Source organism: Loxodonta africana, chromosome 4, assembly GCF_030014295.1.
Source record: "Loxodonta africana isolate mLoxAfr1 chromosome 4, mLoxAfr1.hap2, whole genome shotgun sequence".
Taxonomy (NCBI): domain Eukaryota; kingdom Metazoa; phylum Chordata; class Mammalia; order Proboscidea; family Elephantidae; genus Loxodonta; species Loxodonta africana.
Window position 1 is genome coordinate 168,019,771 of NC_087345.1, and position 23,432 is coordinate 168,043,202.

Consider the following 23,432-nt stretch of genomic DNA (forward strand, 5'->3'; position numbering starts at 1 on the left):
TAATTCTATTCTTCCTATGTTTATATACAAAGTATGGAATAAAAGATTCAGGAATGGGCTTTATTGCATTGTCTTAATTATTGCTGGCTGACTTAAGCCATCAATACCATTCATGATTGTTATGGATTGAATTGTGTCCTACACAAATGTGTGCTGACTTAGCTGGGCCATGATTCCCAGTTTTGTGTGATTGTCCACCATTTTGTCATCTGATGTGATTTTCCTATGTGTTATAAATCCTACCTCTATGATATTAATGAGGCAGGATTCAATCTACAAGATTAGGTTGTGTCTTGAGTCAATCTCTTTTGAGATATAAAATAGAGAAGCAAGCAGAGAGACAGGGGGACCTCATACCACCAAGAAACAAGAGCCAGAAGTGAGCACATCCTTTGGACTTGGGGTACCTGTGCTGAGAAGCTCCTAGACCAGGGGAAAATTGATGACAAGGACCTTCCCCTAGAGCTGACAGAGAGAGAGAGCCTACCCCTGGAACTGACACCCTGAATTCAGACTTCTAGACTCCTAGACTGTGAGAGAGTAAACTTCTGTTTGTTAAAGCTATCTACTTGTGGTATTTCTGTTACAGCAGCACTAGATAACTGAGACAATAATGTTTTTGGTGTTAGGTACTTTGAAAGAGTTCCTTTTAACAGCTTGTAGCTGAACGACAAAATTTTTCTCCTGTCCTAATGGTTCCAAAACATCTTTGCTATTCTTTTGACTATGAGGAAACCGTAGTCCCAACATGGATTTGTACCCTGGTAGTTATATTTTTTTTTAAGTGTGGCAAGTTAGAATCTTTCATTTTTCTTATATTGTTTATATGCTAAACATAACTCTACATTGTTGCAGTAACATGTAATATATTAAACGCATGGAACCATAAGCTCTTGTTATCTATTGCTACATGATCATTTAAAATAAAAACAAAAAACCAAACTCACTGCCATCTAGTCGATTCCAACTCATAGTGATCCTGTAGGACAGAGTAGAACTGCCCCATAGAGTTTCCGAGGTGTGGCTGGTAGATTCGAACTGCCAGCCTTTTGGTTAGCAGCCGTAAATTTGCTATCATTCAATTCATGAGAAAACTATGAATATAAGTTACCTGGAATACAATTCCTGAGTTCAGCCCTAAATGTGAAAATTACGCCTTGTTCCTAAATTCTGTATATGTAAGAAATGATTATTAGACAAATATGGTTTTGAATCTTGGTTCCATGACATATTAGACCACTCTGATGGTTTAAGTTGTATGTCAGCTTGACTGGGTCGTGATTCTCAGTGGTTTGTCAGTTATGTAACGATGTAGTTTGGCAGTTACGTAATGATGTAATTTGGCAGTTATATAATGATACAGTCGTCCTCCATGATGTGAGCTGATATGATCAGCCAAACAGTTGTAAGGGGAATTTCCATGGGGATGTGGCCTGCATCCAATGTATATATATGGATGTTCTGGCAAAGCTTACTTGTTTGCTGTGGACCCTGTATCCAGCTCATCATCATCTAACCTCCAGTTCTTGGGACTTGAGCCAGTTGCCTGGTTTTTGCCTGCTGATCTTGGGATTCATCAGCCTCCACAGCCTGTGAGCCAGCATCCTGCCATCTGACCTGACACACTTGGATTCATCAGCCCCTTCAGCTACATGAGTCAGGAGAAGCCTCCAGCCTGACACCTGACCCGTGGACTTGGGTCTTGCTGCCTCTACAAACAACGTGAGCCGTTTCCTTGAGATAAAACTGTCTCTCTCTCTCTCCATGTATGTGGAGGCACACATACTTCACTGGTTTTGCTTCTCTGGAGAACTTGCCCTAAGACATCCACCTTGGATAAGACATTTAAACCTTATAGACCCTTACAGGATCTTGGCTTTGCAACTTACTAGGTGTGTGATTTGAAACAAGTTTACTTAACTTCTCTGCACCTCAGTTTCTCATCTTTAAAATGAAAATAGTGATTGTACCTACCTCATACCAATTAAGATAATACCTTAAAAGCACATAGTAAAAACTCCCTAAGTTTAAACCATCGGTAGCAGTGGTTGTGTTGGTTAAAAAAAAAAAAAAGTTGCCATCAAGTCAACTCTGACTCATGGTGACCCCATGTGTGTCAGAAGAGAACTGGACTCCACAGGGTTTTCAGTGGCTGATTTTTCAGAAGTAGATTGCCAGGCCTTTCTTCTGAGGCACCTCTGGGTAGACTTCTACTTTGAGCCTTTTGGTTAGCAGTTGAGTGCATTACCTATTTGTCCCACCTAGGGACTCTACTAGTGTTGATAGTTGTGAGGATTAAAAAATAATGGCTAAAAAATATCTGGGACATTGAAGATGTTCAGGAAATGGCAGCTCCTGTTTCTTATATATGTCCAGTGTCCACCATTGGTGGACAGTACTGTTGCCATGCACACCAACAGGGACCTCAGGGTCTTATGCCGATGTTGGGAGTTAACTGGTTCTCAGAACTACTTGTCCTACTCTCATAAGTGTGTAAGCCTGTCCTTCAGCATTTGGGAGAGAACTACTGAGAGGCTAAATCATCAAGATTTAGATGGGACCACCATGTTGCACAATGCTGGGGGCCTCCTTTCACATTGAGTTCTGTGGAGTCATGTTCCAGAGGGCACCATGTGGACTGTACCCTCTGGAGTTATACAGTGAGGTCCTGGATTTGTAACTATAGAAATGATCTTACTAATGTTTATTAAAATGGGGCAATTATGGTTATATTTAAGGCATACTACAAATTAAGTAAGTGTTTTCTAGCTGGTCTAAGGAACTATTCTAATTTTACAGAGTTATTGGGAAAAAGCATTCCAAGTTCCAAATTTATGATCAGGTTGAAATACAACTCAGTTATAACTTGATGATCAACCCCATTGCCGTCGAGTCAGTTCTGACTCATAAAGACCCTGTAAGACACAGTAGAATTGCCCCATAGGGTTTCCAAGGAATAGCTGGTGGATTTGAACTGCCGAACTTTTGGTTAGCATCCATAGCTTTTAACCACTGCACTACCAGGGTTCCAACTTGGGGACAGATGTCTTACAATGAAATGATTTTTCCATTCTTTACACTTATTTTTTATTTTCTTTTGCTTTATTTCAACTGAATTTTAACATTCTAAGAAACATAATTTTTATGTTTTCAAATTAAGTTTAAATTTTTTAATTTTGTAGTCCTTGAAAATAAAAATATTAAAAGTGTGGTAGAAGAATTATTAGTAGGTTCCTTTTTTTTTTAAGTATAAATTTAAGTGTGCTGTATCAGTCAGGGTCCTGGCTAGAAAGAGCAAGTTCAAAAGGATTTACCTGAAAGGACCATTTACAGAGGTAGAGTGCACATTGAAGAAGCAGGAGTGGGTGGTAACACCCAGCCAGACTAACTACAGTGAGAAACCATTACTATTCGTAGGCCTGGAGGACAAAGGGAGGAAACAGCACTACAGGACTTGGAAGCAGGCCTACAGCTGTTGCCTTAAAGAAATGCAACACTGTGTAGGAGAAAAAAGGGGTAAGTACCCCAGCCTCTTTCCTCTGCCTTCTTCCAATCTCCTACCTGTACTTCCTATTGGCTGAACCCAATCGGAAGCCAGAGAGCAAGGGAGCCCAAGTACTGCAGTCTGTAGGGGTTAGCCAGTGGGGTCACAGAGCAAGGCACAGGGAAATCTGAGGGGGCAGAGAAGAACCAGGGCAGACCATTTTTTTTAATGCAGTTACTCTTTCTTTTAAAGGAATAAGCTCTTTTCTCCTGGTCCTGCCCATGTCATCCCACCTAATCTCTGAACACATTTATTTCTATATTACCTTTCTCATTCATGGTGGTACTATCATATAACTTGTGGCTAAATCAAATCGCTTTCTAAATGCAGATGATTTTAAAGAAGAAATTTTAAAGAGAGGTTACTAAATTTCAAGAATAAAATGAGCATGTTGAAGTCATTGCTAGATAATTCTCATAAGTATAAAGGATAGCTATTTCCACTGCAGTTTAGTTCAGGAAGCATTTATTGAGTTTCTCTCACATGCCCAGCGCTTTATTAGACTTCATAGCAAGATATGAAAAAAGTGACAGACATGGTGCTATCTATTGTAAAAGAAGAGAAAATATTATTTATTAGGCAGTTACTGTATGTCAGGCACTGTGCTCAGCATTTTACATCTATTGTCTCTTTTAATTCTGATAGCGATCCACTGAGAAGGGTATTATTGTCTATTTTACACATGAAGAAACCAAGACTAAGGGAATTCAAGGAAGTTGCCCATATCTCTCTGTCTGACCCCAGAGCCCAACATTTATCCACATATTCATGCATCCAACCATCTATTCAACTGACAAATGTTTATTGAGTTCCTAGCCTGTGCCCGGAACTGTACTAGGTCCTGGAGTTATAAAACTGAGTAAGAAACGATCCTATGGTCAAGCAGCTTACGGTCTACTGCAGAGCCATCTAGACCTTGATACCAAGCTTGCTGACCACCCCGCTGGTTTCTAGTGTCTCAGGCAATTAGGAAATTGGTTCATCTGCTAAGAGGGAGTAGTAGGTGGCAAGAGAGGGGAACTAAGGAGAGTGGGGCCATAAGAATACAAAGCTGGTTTCCAGGCATTATTGTTTATTATTGAAAAGTTTAACAGGTGGATTAAGTCACACCTTTGTGATGGCTTTGCCACAGGTGTGAGGGTGTTGGAGACCTTGGCTGCACAGGTGATCCCCAGGGTCCAGGGCAGATGAACATCTGTGAGAGCCCTGAGGGCCTTTCTACAATTGGGTGAGTGGAGTATTAGAAATATCTGAAGAAGTATTAGATGATCCACAATTGGGGATAGGGCTAGGGTCAGAGATATGCCATGTGTTAACTTGTTGAGGGAGTCCTTGGGTGGTGCAAAGTGTTAACGCTCTTGGCTGCTAACCAAAAGGTTGGAGGTTCTAGTCCACCCAGAGGTACCTTGGAAGAAAGACCTGGCCATCTATTTCCAGAAAATCAGCCATCGAAAACTCAGTGGAGCACAATTCTACTCTGACACTCATGGGATGGTCATGAGTTGGAATCAGCGACAACTGATTTTTGGTTAACTTTCTGAGACCCTGCGTTTGGCCCTAGGTGTTCTGACCTCGGAAGCACTGGTCATATGAGCATGTGTGACATGTTACAGTTCTCTGTCTTCTTAAGTGAAGAAGCTTTAATGTCGTTACAGCAGGACAGGAGGTGGGCAATCTTCGGAGGTGTCTTCTTTTCCTGTTTAACTGTGATTGTTGATCCACCAAAGGTCAATATTTCCTATAGCATCCCCAGGTCTCGTCCAATTACAATTCTCCTTAGATGTAAACTGATAATTAAGGAGAAGCCAACTAATGTTGTGTGTCTACATTTCTGAGTCACCTCTCTAATTGTACATTGCATCATTTAGCAGTAAAAAAGAGTGACATGTGGCACAATCAATGTGATTTCATTAGAACAAAGCAAACTAAATTATTGGCTGTGCTCCTCTGAGAGAAGTTTTATTGTTTTGTCATGAGAAAAAACAAGAACTAAACTTGTAGTTTTATCCTATCCTTGCTCGCATGTAATGTTAGTGTCTCACTGAAGTATGAGTGGTGACTGCAAGAAGTGATTGGTGGTGGTGAGGAAGGTGTGAATACGGCCTGTCCTTGTCTAGAGGGTGTTTCTAGCGTCTCACCCTATTGACCATCCCTTTTCTTGATACCCTCACCTTTCTTTGCTTCCAGGACTGGATTCTGATTCCTCTCCTACCTCTCTGAATTTTTTTTCTCTGACTTGGGCTCTTCCACTCATTCCCAAAGTGGGCATTTACCAAAGATTTCTCTTTGGAGCTTTTCTCTCTATACTCTCTCCCTTGGCAATTTCTTTGGATATCATGTCCTCAACTGGTACAGCTCTGTGATTAACACCCAAAGATGTACTTCTGGCTCAAGTTCTTCACGAAGTTCAGTTTTCCCATCTCCAACTACGTGGGTATCCTGCTGCTGTCTCATATTCAACCAAGTATACAATGTCCCAAACCTGTTTCTTTTCCCACAGTCCCTTTCTTTTATGAATGGAACCATCCTCCTCTCTGTAAAGAAACCTCTGATTCTCCTTTGACTCTCCAGGTCGGAAAAGTTGTCAAGTTGTACAGAGTTGGTGTCCATAATAACTTTTGCACCTATCCTCTGCTGCTATTTTATCTCAACCCATTGTTACCTGTGATCTAGACATTTGAAAGAGTTGAATTTCCTGGACATTTAAACTCTTCCAAGGCCTAGTAGCGTTATGCCCTACCCCACCCACCCCCCTAAACTCAGGGAAGACTCTCAATGCAGAATGCAGCGTAATCAATAGCACTAGTACTTTGTGTTTCAAAAATGTGTTCCTATTTTTTGCAATATAAAGAAGAGCAGTTATCTGTGTTAATCACTTTATCAGGTTGTATACTTTCATATTAAGCATTTGTATTTGATAACCTTCAGGAAAGACTAAAATGAATAGTTGGTTGTGGCACAAATATCAGACCTTAGCTGTTTTATTTTAAACTTACATGATTTGTGTGATGGAGCCCTTAATAATTTTCTGTAAAAATCAATTTTGTTATGGTTTTTGGCAGAACCTTGAACCAGTGCTAAAAATTTTAAAACATGCTGCAGATCCCCTAAACCTTCAGACATCTTTTACTGCATCATTGGAAAAGTAAATCTATGGAGCGTCTCTTAGGAATGTTTGGGTTACCCTTGAGTCTGAGGAAAACTTCTGTGTACTGAAAGAATAATTTCTAAAGATAGCAGAAGTAAAATTTCCACCTGAATTGAGATGATGCTGCAGAATGCCCAGTAGGAAGAGACCTAGGAAAGTTTTAAATCCTTTCTTACCTTTTAGGTAATCTGTGTAGGTTTATTCATGTCATAAAATGTGCTTCTTTCTGTTCCATGTGCTTCATGTAGAAAAGCACTCAGAGGTTTCCTTGCTCAAAACTGCCTTGCTGAATAACGTTATCCTAGCTATCAGAAGCTACCCTTGCTTAAACAAAACACACGGCTAATTGCTTCTGTGAACAACTGCCTCCTTTGCCATGAGACCAGAAGAATTGGGTGGTGCCCAGCTACCATTATTGAATGTTTTGACCAAAGATTCTGTAGAAGAATCCTGATTAAAAGGGGGAAAATGAAGAACAGCATTTCAAATTCTCCTGGAATCCAGACTTTCTGGAGTCACTAAGGCTGGATGAACCACCGAAACTATTGTGTTGAGATGATCTTTAAACCCTAAACCAAAAATATCCCCTGAAGTCTTCTTTAAGCCAAACAAGAGTTTAGCTTATTTGGTAAAGAATGTCAGCCTTGGGCACTGTGCTATTTTAAGAACTGTCTGTATGGGATCAAATTGACAACAGCAACTCAAAAGGTTAGATAGGAAGCTTAGGGGGCATTGACTTTATACTAATGGAGGAGGAACAATTTGGAAAATGAAGGTGAGAATGGTTGCACAACTTGAAGAATTGGCCATGTAGAAGTTGTTGAATTGGTGTAAGTTCTGTGTATATTTTCAACAACAACAAAAAAATTTATTTTTTAAAAGACAAAAAAAAAAAAAAACGCTGTCCTCGCTGAATAACTTTATCCTAGCTATCAAAAACTATCCTTGCTTAATAGCATTATTCCTTTTCTGAAAGTGTTTCATTGGCTGCCTTATCTTGCTGATAAAGATTGGCAAGGAGTGAGAGAAAGGGGAAGGACAAGAGGGAAGACAAGCTGCCTGAAGTCTCCCTGGGAGAACTGATAAGGGAGAGGACCCTGAGCACAGCTGGTGAAGGTGGCAGGAGGCAAAGTTGTATAGCAATGATCTAGTACCTTCTGAACCAGGCCCTGTGCTAACATCCGGGGCACTGGTGGTTCAGCGGTAGAGTCCTTGCCTTCCACGCAGGAGACCTAGTTCAATTCTGGCCAATGCACCTCACGTGCAGCCACTACCCCTCTGTCAGCGGAGGCTTGTGTGTTGGTGTGACACTGAACAGGTTTCATTGGAGCTTCTGGATTGAGACAGACTAGGAAGAAAGGCTGAAAATCAGCCAGTGAAAACCCTATGGATCACAATGGTCCGATCCACTGATGAGGTTGGCACAGGACTGGGCAGCATTTCATTCTGTCGTGCATGGGGCCACCATGAGTCCGGAACAGACCCCACATCAGCTAACAACAACAGCAAGATGGTAACATCCAAAGCTTTGTGATGGAATGGGAGTCTTGTGTTAACTGAAAGACGAGTAAAATAAAAGTGAATGAAGAGAACAGGGCATCAAGTGATGATTTTATCTCTGTGGGAGAAACATTCTCCTGCCCCAACCCCAGTCCTGGTGAGCTTGATGATAATGGAGTGAGTATTCAAGTGGGTATTTAGGATCACCTGAAATGAGAGGAGGGCCCAGTGGGGAGGATGAGAAGGGGACTGCCACAGGCAGATACAAACCCCAGTTCTCCCAAAGAGCCGCGAGCGTCATCAAGAATGGAAGCAATGCAGGGCTGAAGAGGGGCAGTGAAGACAGTGAAGCTGCAAGCAGGAAGATCACCCTCCTCTGTTTCAGAAGAGAACATGTCTGATCTCCGAGCGAAATTGCAATCCATCTCAAGAACCCACCATAGCAAAAAGAAGATTGGGCAGTAAGCAGAAGAAGGGAGAGGAAGGGGTGTTAAAAGTTCCAGCAGTTATATTGTAGAAGACGTTCCAGAGTCAGAGACTCATCTTGTTGTGACCCATATTCCCTTTACTGTATTATTCCAGAGTGTTCGATTGGGAAATGTTATTTATATGGAGAACCATGGGACCATGGAATTTGAGACTTATAAGAAGCGTTCCTCATACAAGTGAGAAAACTGAGTCGCAGAAAGGCAATGTAAAACTGTGGTTAAAGACTTGGACTTTGAGGTCAAGAAGACCTGGCTTGAATCCAATTCAGCCACAACACTATGACCTTGGGCAAGATGGGTAGCTCTACTAAGCCTCAGTTTCCTTGTACATAAAATGGTACATGCCTACCTCAAGGGCTTACAGCAGGTAGATGAGATAATGTAGCACTTAAGAACCATCTGGCATACTATACATATTATTTGTTTGTTTCTTTTTCTGTCTGCTCCCACTGGCGTGGAACCTCCGGGAAGTTCAGGATTTTTGACTCTCTTGCTCCTGCTGTTGTTGCCAGTGTCGCCAGTGTCAAGAACAATGCCTGGTAGTCGCATACAAATATGGGTTAAATGATTCATGTGAAGTGCTTAGCATAGAGCCTTGAATTTACTGACTTTGATTTTTGGCAATAAGGACAATAACAACCATAGAAAGTCAAAATTGAATATTCAGGGGAGCCCGTGTTGACACTCAGTTTTTGTTGTTGTTTTTAATAATTATATTGCCAAGTAATTTTAACAATCAGTAAATATTCTTACTAACCACCTTACTGAAAATGTCTTTATTTTTTTCAGTGGAGAGAAAAATTTTCACATTTTTTACTACATCTATGCTGGATTAGCTGAAAAGAAGAAACTAGCCCATTACAAATTGCCTAATAATAAACCTCCCAGGTAAGCCAGCAAGTTGTATTTTCCTAAGTAATAGTTTCCACTTAATTTTAGATTTTTATGCTTTCTCTCATGACTCTTTTTCAGGTACCTTCAAAATGACCACCTCAGAACAGTACAGGACATGATGAATAATAGTTTCTATAAATCCCAGTATGAATTAACAGAGCAATGTTTCAAAGTCATAGGCTTTACAATGGAGGTAACTATGAAACATACTTTGCTCCTTTTATGAAGTATCGTTTTGTCATCACACATCTTAAGAGTTGGCATTTATTGAGTGATTAATATATGCTGGGCATTGTGCTAAAAGCTGCACAGGACTTGTCCCATTTAATATTGAAACAACTTTGTGAAATAGTTAGAACTATAATATTTACTTTATAGATGAGGAATCAGTGGCTTTTAGGTGTAATAGGATTTGGTTTTTTTCTTAATCTTTTACTTATACTTACATCCCCCACATATATACAATTTTATATAAATGCATAAGTATGATCATATAACATGTTCTTTTTTAGTGTGGTCTTTTTTAGTAACAGCTTCATTAAGATATAATTCACATAACATACAAGCCACCCATTTAAAGTTCCATGGCTTTCAGTATATTCGCATAGCTATGCAGCCATCACCACAATCAATTTTAGAATATTTTCATCACTCTAAAAGGAAACCCCAGCCTAGTTAATCAATAATCTGTTCTCTCTCCAAAGATGTATCTATTCTAGACATTTCGTACAAATAAAATTATATAAAATGTGGTTCTTTGAGACTGGCATGTTTCAGTTAGTGTAATATTCTTAAGGTTCATCTAAAAAAAAAAATTTTTTTTTTTTTTTTATGTAGTAACTTTTATCAGTACTTCATTCTTTTTATGGCTAAATTATATCCCATTGTGTGGATATACCACATTTATTTATCCAATTGTCCATTGATGGAAATTTAGGTTGTTTCCACCTTTTTGCTTGTGTGAATAATGCTGCCGTAGGCATTTGTTACAAGGTTCCCTGGGGACATGTGTTTTCATTACTCTCGAGTATTTTTTTTTTTTTTTTTATACACCTAGCAATGGACTTGCTGGGTCGTAAGGTAAGGAACTGCTGCTTCCAAAGTGGCTGGACCATTTTACATTCCCATCAGCAGTGTATGAGGGTTTCAGTTTCTTCACATGCTTATCGACATTTGTTATATGACTTTTTGATACTAGCCACACTAGTAGGTGTGAAGTGGTACCTCGTTGTCGATTTTATTTGCATTTCTCTGAAGACTGTCAATGCTGAACATCTTTGTATGTGCTTATTGACCGTTTGTATACCTGGTTTGAAGAAATGCCTATTCAAATTCTTTGTGTATTTTTTGATTGAGTTACTTGTCTTTTTATTATTAAATTGTAAGATTTCTTTAAATATTCTAAATACAAGCCCCTTACCAGATACATGATTTGCAGATATTTTCTCCCATTCTTTGTGTTATGTTTTCACTTTCTTGATGGTATTCTTTGAAGCACAAACGTTTTTAATTTTTAGGAAGTCCAATTTACTTTTTTCTTTGGTTGCTTATGTTCTTGGTGTCATGTCTAAGAACCCTTTATCGAATCCAATGTCAAGAAAATTTACTCCTGAAAAAATTTTATCCTGAGAATTTTATAGCTTAAGCTATTATATTTAGGTTATTGAGCCATTTTGAGTTAGTTTTTATATGTGGTATGAGATAGGGCTCCAACTTCATTCTTTTACATGTAGATATTCAGTCATCCCAGCACCATTTGTTGAAAAGGTTATTCTTTTCTCATTTAATGGTCTTGGTACTCTTGTCAAAAACTAATTGAGCACAGGTGAGTGAGTTTATTTCTGAACTTTTCAGTTCTATCCCATTGATCTACGTGTTCCATTGATCTATGTCTACCCTCATGACAGTACCACACTGTCTTGATATCTGTGACTTTATAATAAGTTTGAAATTTGGAAGTGTGAGTCTCCCAACTTTATTTTTCTTTTTCAAGATTGTTTTCACTACTGCGGGTCCCTTGAATTTCCATATGGGTTTTAGGGTCAGCTTGTAAATTTCTAGTGCAGTCTTTTTTTTAAAACTTCTTTTTTTTCAGCTCTCTCTTACATATCTTACCCCTCTTCCATCTGTATTTGCTCCTTTTTCCCTTTCTTCAACTAATGGATATTAACAACTCAGTATATAATCCAAAATTAAGTATCTATATCCCTGCTTGTAGACACACACACACGCACACACACAAGCAAGTATTACATATATCTGTATGCATTGGTCATTGTTTTATTAAAATGGGATCATATTACACACATTTTTCATCTTTTTTTTTTTCACTCACCAATACCTTATGAAAACTCCTGCAAATTACCTAGTTTAACACTAAGTCAGCCCTCTTAAAGGTACCATAATATCACACTGTTTTTTCTGCAACAGTTTATGTCTTTCATTATGTGGATAGATTTCTTTTTGTTTGTATTGTGCCTTAGGTGAAAGCTTACAGAGCAAATTAGTTTCTTGTTCAACAGTTTATACACAAATTGTTTTGTGACATTGTGGCAATATGTTAACACTCTCCCCTTTTCCACTCTGGGTTCCCTGTTTCCATTCATCCCATTTTCTTGTCCCTCCTTTTCTTCTCATCCTTGCTTTTGGGCAGGTGTTGTCCATATGGTCTCATTTACATGATAGACTAAGAAGCACGTTCCTCATGTGTGTTATTGTTTGTTTTATAGACCTGTGTAATCTTTGGCTGAAGGGTGAGCTTTGGGAGTGACTTCTGTTCTGAGTTACAAGGGTGTCAAGGGGCCATAAAGCCTATTTTACCGAAATTAATATTGCCCCTCCTGCTTTTTTTGGTACTGTTTGCTGGATATATTTTTCCATCGTTTGATTTTTAATATATTTGCATCTTTGCATCTAAGGTGTGTCTCTTGTAGACAGCATATTGATAAGTTGAGTTTTTTATCCATTCTGCCACTCTCTGATTCTTTATGGGCACATTTAAGCCATTTGCATTAAGTATTTTTTTTATGATAATGGATAGCTTTGAGTTTGTTGTTATTGTTAGGTGAGCAATTGGACGGTCTGTTCCACAGCTGGCCTCTGCCCTTGTTCTTACTGATGATATTGAGCTTTGCCATCATCTCCTTCCACTGATATAGTTGGTTTGATTCCTGTGTATTCCATCTGGTGAGGTCTGTGTGTATAGTTCCCATTCATGTTTTTGAAAAAGGATATTTGCAACAAAGAACTCAATCTTGCAAAATTCTATCATGCAATCTCCAGCATCATATCTATGACCAAGGACATATTTTCTAACTACCGATGCTTCTTCTTTGTTTCCTACTTTCACATTCCAATCACCAGGAATTATCAGTGTATCCTGACTGCATGTTTGATCAGTTTCAGACTGCAGAAGTTGGTAAAAAAAATCTTCAATTTCTTCATCTTTGGCCTTAGTGATTGGTGCATAAATTTGCATAATAGTCATATTAACTGGTCTTCCTTGTAGGCATATGGATACTGTCCTATTACTGACAGCATTGTATTTTTAGAATAGATCTTGAAATGTTCTTTTTGGTGATAACTTGAAATGTTCTTTTTGACCAGAAGAAAGGATATAAAGATTAGAGCAGAAATAAATGAAAGAGAACAGAAAAACAATAGAAAGAATCCACAAGACCAAAGCTTGGTTTTTTGAAAGGGTAAACAAAATGGAAAAACTGTTGGCCAAACTGACAATAGAAAAACAAGAGAGGAAGCAAATAACCTGAATAAGAAATGAGATGGTTGATATCATGATAGAATCAACTGATATAAAAAGGGTCATAACAGAATACTATGAAAAATTGTCCTCCAACAAATTTGAAAACCTAGAGGAAATGAACAAATTTCTAGAAACACACCACCTACCTAAACTAACACAAACTGAGGTAGAAAAACTAAACAGACCCATAACAAAAGGAGAGATTGAAGAGGTAATTTAAAAAACTCTTGATAACAACAACAAAAAAGACCTGGCCCCATTGGCTTCACTGGAGAATTCTATCAAACATTCAGAGAAGCACTCACACCAATAGTACTCAAACTCTTTCAGCGCATAGAAAAGGAGGAAATACTCTCCAATTCATTCTATGAAGCCAGCATAACACTGATACCAAAGCCAGGCAAAGACACCACAAAAAAAAACATTATGGACAAATATCCCTCATGAATATAGATGCAGAAATTCTCAACAAAATCCTAGCCAATAGAATTCAACAGCATATCAAAATATTAATACATCATGACCAAGTGGGATTCATACCAGGTATGCAAGAATGGCTCAACATTAAAAAATCAATCAAAGTAATGCACCACATAAATAAAACAAGAGAAAAGAATCACATGATCATCGCAATCAAAGCAGAAAGGCAAATGACCAAATCCAAAAGCCTTTCCTGATAAAAACTCAGTAAAATAGAAATAGAAGGGAAATTCCTTGATAGTAATAAAAGGCATTTACACAAAATCAACAGCCAAAATTATTCTCAGCAGAGACTGAAAGCATTCCCTTAAGAATGCGAACCAAAGATGCTGGTGAAGAATGAGCTTCTTGTATCAACCAGACACTTGAGACTATATTGGCATCTCCTATCTGGAGGGAGGATGAGAGGGCAGAGGAGTTTAGAAGGTGGCGGAATGGACACGAAAAGAGAGAGTGGAGGGAGGGAGCGGGCTGTCTCATTAGGGAGAGAGCAATTAGGAGTATATAGCAAGCAAGCAAGATATAGCAAGGTGTATAAAATTTTTGTACGAGAGACTGACTTGATCTGTAAACTTTCACTTAAAGCACAATAAAAAAAAGAATGGGAACCAGACAAGGATGCCCTTTATTTCACTCTTATTCAAATTGTGCTGGAAGTCCAGCTAGAATAATAAGGCAAAAAATAGATAAATAAAGGACGTCCAAATTGGTAAGGAATAGATAAAACTATGCCTATTTGTAAATATGATCCTATACTTTGCTCCAGTGGGGATTGGACCAACAGATGTATCTTCAGTGGCTGCTCGCAAGCTTTTGAGACCCCAGCCACTACTCACCAAAGAAGGATAAAGGACATTTCATGAACTATGTTATGCCAATTAACCTTGGTGCCCGGAGACCATGGCCCTCAGCCCACAGCCCCAACAACTCGGTACCTCAAGGTGTTTGGATTTGTCTAGGAAGCTTCTGTCAGGAGAAGTATGTGTCAGGGGTGTATCCTTTCACCACACTTATTCTATGTGTATGCTGAGCAGATAATCTGAGAAGCTGGACTATATGAAGAAGAACACAGCATTACATCTCAACATAAAGAAAACAAAAACCCTTACAACTGGACCAATAAGCAACATTATGATAAACGGAGAAAAGGTTGGAGTTGTAAAGAATTTCATTTTGCTTGGACTCACAATCAATACCCATGGAAGCAGTAGTCAAGAAATCAAAAGATACATTACATTGGGCAAATCTGCTGCAAAAGACCTTTTTAAAGTGGTTAAAAGCAAAGACGTCACCTTGAAGACTAAGCTGTGCTTAACCCAAAAAAAAAAACCCAAGCCATGGTATTTTCAGTTGCTTCATATGCATGCGAAAGCTGGACAATGAATGAGGAAGACCGAAGAAGAATTGATGACTTTGAATTATGGCATTGGCAAAGAATACTGAATATTCCATGCACTGCCAAAACAATGAACAAATCTGCCTTGGAAGAAATAGAGCCAGAATGCTTCTTAGGAGCAAGGATGGTGAGACTACACCTCACATACTTTGGACATGTTATCAGGAGTGACCCGTCCCTAGAGAAGGACATCATGCTAGGTAAAGTGGAGTGTCAGCAAAAAAGAAGAAGACCCTCAATGAGATGGATTGACACAGTGGCTGTCACAGTGGGCTCAAGCATAACAACAATTGTGAGGAAGGCTCAGGACTGGGCAATGTTTCGTTCTGTTGAACACAGGGTCATTTTGAGTTGCAACAGGCTCCACAGCACCTAACAACAACAACAGGAAGCTTCTATGACTTTGCGTTGGTCAAGTTGTCCTGACTTTCCCTGTATTGTGTGTTGTTTTTCCCTTCACCAAAGTTAACACTTGTCTACTGCCTAGTTAGTGATTTCCCCTCTCCATCCCTCTCCCTACTCCTAATGATCAAAGGTTGTTCTTTTCTGTGCATAAACCTTTTCTTGAGTTTTTATAATAGTAGTCTCATACAATATTTATCCTTTTGTGATTGAATTATTTCATTTAGCATAATGCCTTCCAGATTCATCCATTCTGTGAGATAATTTCACAGCTTCATCATTGTCCTTTGTCATTGCATAATAGTCTATTGTGTGTGTGTACCATAATTTATCTATTTTAATCTGTTGATGGGCATTTAGGTTGTTTCCTTTTTTTTCTATTTTGAATAATTCCGCAGTGAACATGGGTGTGCATGTGTCTATTCATGAGATGGCTCTTATTTTTCTTGGATTTATTCCTCGGAATGGGATTGCTGAATAGTATGTTATTTCTATTACTAGCTTTTAAAGGAGGTGCCATATTGTTTTCCTTAGTGGTTGTACCATTTTACATTTCCACCAGTGTTGTATAAGTAAGTTCCAGTCTCCCCACAATCTATCCAATATTTGGTATTTTCTGGGGGTTTTTTTTGTTTGTTTGTTTGTTTTTTAGTGCCAGTAATGTTGGAGTGAAATGGTATTTTATTGTAGTTTTGCTTTGCGTTTCTCTAATGGCTAGTGACTGGGAGCATTTCCTCATGTGTCTGTTAGCTGCCTAAATGTCTTCTTTGGTGAAGTGTCTGTTCATATCCTTTGCCTGTTTTTTAACTGGATTTTTGTTGTTGAGGTGTTGAAGTATTCTGTAAATTTTACAGACTAGACCCTTGTTGAATATGTCATAGTCAAAAAATTTTGCCAGTCTGTAGGTTCTCTTTTTACTCTTTTGGCGAAGTCTTTAGATGAACATAAGTGTTTCATTTTTAGGAGGTCACGTTTATCTAGTTCACCTTGTGCTGTGTGTGCATTTTTAGTTATGTTTGGTATTCTATTTACGCCATATATTAGGGCACCTAGCATTGTCCCTATTTTTTCTTCCATTGTCTTTATTGCTTTAAGTTTTATTTTTAGGTCTTTGATCCATTGTGAGTTAGTGTTTGTGTATGGTGTGAGGTATGGATCCTGTTTCATTTTTTTACAGATGAACATCCAGTTTTGGGCACCACTTGCTAAAAAGACCACCTTTTCCCCATTTAATGGACTTTGGTTCTTTGACAAAGATTAGCTGACCATAGGTAGTTGGATTTATATCTCGGTTCTCCATTCTGTTCCATTGGTATATGTGTCTGTTATTATACCAGTACCAGGCTGTTTTGACAACCGTGGCTGTATAGTCGGTGCTGAGATCAGATAGTGTGAGGCCTCCTACTTTTTTTTCTCCCTCCCTTCAATAATGCCTTGATTATCCAGGGCCTCTTTACTTTCCATATAAAATAGGTGATTTAATTTTACATCTTGTTGAAGAATACTGTTGGTATTTGGATCAGGATTGCATTATATCTGTCCATTTCTTTGGATAGAATTGACATTTTCACAATGTTGAGCCTTCCTATCCATGAGCATGGTATGTTTTTCTATTCATGTAGATCTCTTTTGGTTTCTTGCACTAGTGTTTTGTAGTTTTCTTTGTGTATGTCTTTTACGAGCCTGGTTAGATTTATTTTATCTTTTATCTTTTTAGGAGCTATTATAAATGGTATTGTTTTCCTGATTTCCTTTTTAAAGTTCTTTTTGTTGATTTATAGGAATCCAACTGATTTTTGTATGTTTATTTTATAACCTGCTACTATGCTGAATCTTTCTATTAGTTCCAGTAGTTTTCTCGTGGAATTTTTTTGAGTTCTTTTTGTATAGGATCTTAGTATCTGAAAATAGGGATAGTTTTACCTCTTCTTTTCCAATTTGGATGCTTTTTATTTCTTTTCTTTTTTTTTTTTTTTGACTTATTGTTCTTGCTAGGACTTCCAGCACAGTGTTAAATAGGCTTGGTGATAAAGGGCATCCTTGTCTTGTTCCTGATCATAGGGGGAATGGTTTCAGCCTCTCTCCATTGAAAATGATGCTGCCTGTTTGTTTTGTGTAGATGCCTTTATTATGTTGACGAAGTTCCCTTCTATTCCTATTTTATTGAGAGTTTTTATCAGGAGTAGATGTTGGACTTTATGAAATGCCTTTTCTGCATCAGTTGAAATGTTTGTGATTCTTTTCTTTTGTTCTATTTATGTGGTGGTTTATATTAATTTTCTAAAGTTGAGCTATTCTTACATACATGGTATGAATCTCACTTGGTCATAGTGTATTTTTTTTTATGTGATACTAAATTATTGACTAGAATCTGTTGAGAATTTTTGCATCTATATTCATGAGAGATATTGGTTTGTAATTTTCTTATTCTGTAGTGCCTTTGGCTGGCTTTGGTATCAGGGTCATGCTGTCTTCAGAGAATGGATTTGGGACTATTCCTTCCTTTTCTATGTTCTGAAATAGTTTGAGTAGTACTGGGGTGAGCTCTTCTCTGAATGTTTGCTAGAAGTCTCCAGTGAAGCCACTGGGCCAGGGCTTTTTTTGTTGTTGGGACTTTTTTTATTACCTCTTTAATCTCTTCTCTTGTGATGATTCTGTTCAGATTTTCTATCTCAGTTTGCATTAGTTCAGGTAGGCAGTGTGTTTCTAAAAATTTGTGCATTTCCTGTAGGTTTTCAAATTTGTTGGAGTACAGCTTTTCATAGTATTCCTCTATGATACCTTTTATTTTACTTGGGTCTGTTGTTATGCCCATCATCTCATTTCTTATTTGCACTATTTGCTTCCTGTCCTGTTTTTCTTTTGTTACTTTCACCAGTGGTTTGTCAATTTTGTTGATCTTCTAAAACAACCAAGTTTGGGTCTTCTTGATTCTTTGTATTCTTTTTCTCTTCTGTGTTTCATTTATTTCTGCTCTAGTATTTATTATTTCCTTTCTTTGATGGTTGATTTTGCCTGAAAGTCTATTTTATTTAAAATTAGTATGGGCACTCCTGTTCTTTTTTGGCTACTGTTTGCTTGATACATCTTTTTTCATCCTTTGATTTTTAATATATTTATGTCTTTGTGTCTAAGGCATGTCTCTTTTTGACAGCTTATTTTTTATCGATGGGTCATGCTTTTTTATCCGTTATGCTATTCTCTTTTTAGGTACATTTAAGCCATTGACATTAACTGTGATTATTGATAGGTATGAGTTTATTTCTATAGTATTGTTGTGCTTTTTTGTGATGCTGACATTTCCTTTGTTCCTGTTACTTTCCTGTGCTGAGCTCCTTTTGTTTGTGAATTTTCTTTTGTTGTAGGTTTTGTGTTAGTCTTTGTTTTTTTCTTCTTTTTAATTTTGATGAGTAGGTTTGTTAATTTTCTTTGTGGTTACCTTGAAGTTTACCCTTATCTTCCAAAGTTTGAACCAGTCTTATATTACTTGATACTGCCTTGGCTTCCTCTCCATTTGAAAGTTCTATACCTTTGCCGTTTATTCCTCCTTTTATTGTTTTGACATTTTTGTCATTTACAGATAGACACCTCTGTTTCCCTGTTTTAAGTCTTTTAGCTTTGTGTTATTGTTGAGATTTCTTCACCTATGTTGTTATCTGGCCGATGCTGTTCCATGTCCTGTACTTAGGTTGTTGTCTGATGTTGTTGGTTCTCTAACCAAAGGACGCCCTTTAATATTTCTTATAAATTTGGTTTGGTTTTTATGAATTCCTTTAATTTCTGTTTATCTGAAGATAACCTGATTTCTCCATCGTATTCGAGAGAGAGTTCTGCAGAATATGTTATTCTTGGTTGGCAGTTTTTTTCTTTCAATGTTTTACATATGTCATCCCATTTTCTTCTTGCCTACATAGTTTCTGTAGAGTACTCAGAGTTTAGACTTATTGTTTCTCCTTTGTATGTGACTTTTCATTTGTCTTGAGCTGCTCTTAGGATTCTTTCTTTGTCTTTGGTTTTGGTGAGTATGATTATGATATGCCTTGGTGACTTTCTTTTGGGGTCTCTCCTGTGTAGGGTTCGTTCATTTTTTTGGATGGTCAGCTTTTCATCTTTCATAATATTTGGGAAGTTTTATTCCAGCACATCTTCAACACTTTTGTCTGTGTTTTCCATTTTCCTCCCCTGTTCTGGAACTCCAACCATGTGCAAATTTTTGCTCGATTGTGTCCCACGTAATTCTTAGGTTTCCTTCATTCTTTTCTCTGATTTTTCCTCAAAGTGGTATCCATGGATTTGTCTTAAATCTTGCTGATTCTGTCTTCCAGTGCTTGAAATTTGGTCCTAAGACATTCTATTTAGTTGTCCATTCCTGGAATTTTGTTGTTTAACCTCTGGATTTCTAAGTGCTGTTTTTGTATGATTTCTAATTATTTTGATATTTTGTTCTTGTATTATTTTCCTGAATTCTTCTATTGCTTTGTCTGTGTTTTCCTTGATTTTGGATATGTCTTCCGTGATTTTGTCTATTTTTTCCTTTGTTTTGTCTGTGCTCTCCTTGATCTCTTTTCTAATCTCTTGGAGAGCCCTAAATATTAGTCTTTTGAATTCCATATCAGGTATTTCCACTGCCTTTTCTGCTACTGGAAGGTTGTCTAATTCTTTGTTTTGGTCACTTGCTGGAGCCATCTTATCTTGCTTATTTATATGTTTTGTTATTGTCTGCTGTCTCTGAGACATTATGGTATTATTTTCTTTATTTATTCTATGTTCATTTGTTTCATCCTGACTTTTTGTTTTGTTCAGATATGTCAGGGTAGGTAGACCAGTCTTTGCTGCTTGCTCATCTGTTGGCATGATAGCTCTCACCACCTTATCTGAGTGGGCAGGGCAGCAGCAGGCAGAGAGAGCACTCTTTTCTCTTCACTGGTTCAGAAAGGTGGCTGAGGGTAGACTGGGCAGTTGCTGTGCACCTCCTGGTGTTGATCTAGTAGTGTGGGAGAGTTTTCTGTTTTCCATCAGGTTCTTCTTCCGTTTGGTGTTTTGACTACTTCATTTGATGCTTAGGGCTCCAGGATTGACATTTGTATCTGATTTACTTAGTTTTTCAGGTCTTTGCTGCAGAGGGGCAGCATGATGCCTCTGTCTAGGGTGTCATGTTGGCTCTACCTTTCTCTTTTTTTTTTTTTAAATTTTTATAACTGTTGCTTCATAGGGACTCCTTTCAACTTGGTTAGTCTCTTTTTACAGATGGTTGCAGTCTTTGCTCATAGTAAAGTTTACTGCTTTGCTGGGTCTGTGATTCAGATCCTGTGATAAAGGAAGACTTCACTCTGAATGTGAATCAGGCTTTTAGGTAAACCTTTTCTGGAAAATAGTGTACAATTTGTTGAACTTATTTCCTTTTCATGAATAACACTTTGCAGCTTTAAACAGCTCATGTGTCTACTTAAAATGTTAACTGAGGTTCCTTGGGCTTTTAGATCTCTACTAAGAGCTTAAGTTAAAAACAAAAAAACGAACAATTCTTCTTCATAAGTTTAGAAAATCTGATCAGCAAGATATAAAATGTAGAGATGCTGAGAGAAGCACAGCTTTTACAAAAATCATTCACATCATGTGAGTGAAGTTATTGAATCTAATTGTTTTGTAGTCAGTCGATTTTGAAGGCCCTTTCGACTCCCTTGTGAAATGGAAGGTTGTCAACAACAATTAGAATGGATGATCAATTTGCTTGCCAGAAACTTACCTTTCTAGAGATTTAAGTGTTCTTGACATAGAGAAAAGTTTGCTGCTAATTAAATAGAATTTCTCCAAGTAAGAAACTTCTGATTTTGTCAGTTCTGATGACAGGTACTCTCCATTAAAATGGGATTATACTCCACACACCTTTTTATATCTTTTTTTTTACTCAGCAATACCTTATGAAAACTCCTTCAAATCACCAAGTTTAGTACTAAGTCATCCCTTTTAAAGGCACCATAGTATCACGTTTTTTACCTGCAGCAGTTCGTTCGTCTTATATTGCGTTGATAGATTTCTTAATATTTACTCTACATTCTTAGAGTAAAACCTTATGTGGTAATTAAACCGTATGTGCCTTCTCTTCTAAAGCTTTCAGTTCCACCTTGAGTATTCCTGCTGCAGGCCTGTGGGAGGATATTCTCAAGATCTTTCCCTAGGGAGTGAAGTGCCATCTCAGTCAACTAAGTGAGAGTGAAGAAGAAGGGCAGATAAATAGCTTCTCTTTTGATTTGAAATTGGGACCCAACCTTACAAGAGAGGTTTAGCTAAATCTAGGGTAATCTTCATCCATCAGGATGCTAGAGATCTATAGTAACATCCTTCCAAAGCTAACATTACAATCCAAAAATGCCCCAGACAGATGAGCAGTGGCTGCACTTGAGGTGCATTGGCTGAGAACTGAACCAAGGTCTACTGCATAAAAAAAAAGGAGGCAAAAATCCTACCACTGAGCCGCCACAGCTCTCTACTCTGTTTCTAAATGAATTAACTGGTTGTGAGTAGAGGTGGATGGGAAACAGATTGAGGAAGCAGACAGAGGAGACCTGGAATACTGTTTCCATGACCAACCAAGAAGAAATAATTCCTCTTGGGACCAGAAGAGAATTATTAAGGCGGCTTCTCCTGATGAGTTCTCAGTTTTTGCCAGAACATTCAGAATTACAAGGACAAGAGGAAATCTATACCCTAGACTCAATGACAAGCCAAGTTTGAATCCTTAGACAAATACTTTACTGACATGAGGTCATCTTGAGCTCCAATTAAGTAACTTTTTGTTTTTAGGAGTCAAGGTTCCAACTTGATCATCTCCATTTCTAAATGACACATTCTCCCATTGATTCATGGACCCCATCTGGAACCGCAGGCTGGCAACTCAGGCGGCTAGCTCTATAACTACTAAATCACTGTTGTAAACCTGGGAGCTCATTGGTTCTATGGTCTCTAGGTAGAAAAGAGATGAATTGGGGCTCTTCTCTCTGTTGATGCATTAAATAGCTTTTAGGCTGTAAAACAGAACCTAGAATCCACTTTTTAAGAAGATCTTGCTGAGGCTTTTCAAGAAGCTTACAGACTCTGCCCTTAGCTGTAATGTGTTACTGTGAAGAACTTTCTCCTGGTGATGGAGATGCCTGGTTCTTAAAGTGTCCAGTATGTGAATCTTATCCAAGAAAAAAGAGCAGTGAATGGCAGGTGATTGAATTGATGTATAAGGTCAGGAGAATTTGCTTGATCAATCTTTCCTTGAGAGTTGGGAGAATAACTATAAGGACTGAATAGGAGTTGAACAATTGAGATCACTAAATTTGTAGAATTTATTGTGGATATTTTATGTGAAAGGTAGAGTGGTGTAGACCCTTGCATATGTCATGAAGTCAAGGTGGTGGCCATGGTATCATGCTGAAAACTGTGCTGTTGACCTTACTTGACTACCTTTTGGGAACAAGGTCTGAACTATAGCATTTGGAGTCAAAGATAACCCTAATATCACTCCTGAGGTTCACCCTTCAACTGAAGATTAGACAGACCCATAAAACAAAATGAGAATAAAGGGGCACACGAGCCCAGGGACAAGGACTAGAAGGCAGGAGGGGACAGAAAAGTGGGTAACCTGGAACCAACGGTCAAGCAGGGAGAGTGTTGACATTTCATGGGGTTGGTAACCAAGGTCACAAAACAATATGTGTACTAGTTGTTTAATGAGAAGCTAGCTTGTTCTGTAAACTTCTTCTAAAATACAATGATAATAATTTTTTTAAAAAATGACCCTACTGACATTTCTAGAAAATAGATATTTG

General features: G+C 38.1%; 1 protein-coding gene across 1 annotated transcript in view; it reads left to right on the forward strand.

The window, feature by feature from the left end:
• Positions 1-23,432, forward strand: part of LOC100669100 (myosin-IIIa) — a 127,887-nt gene that overhangs the window by 18,018 nt on the left and 86,437 nt on the right. The window contains exons 7-9 of the mRNA XM_064285197.1: positions 4,677-4,772; positions 9,470-9,568; positions 9,653-9,767. Coding sequence (XP_064141267.1) covers positions 4,677-4,772; positions 9,470-9,568; positions 9,653-9,767 — 310 coding nt within the window. The remainder of the gene's footprint in view (positions 1-4,676; positions 4,773-9,469; positions 9,569-9,652; positions 9,768-23,432) is intronic.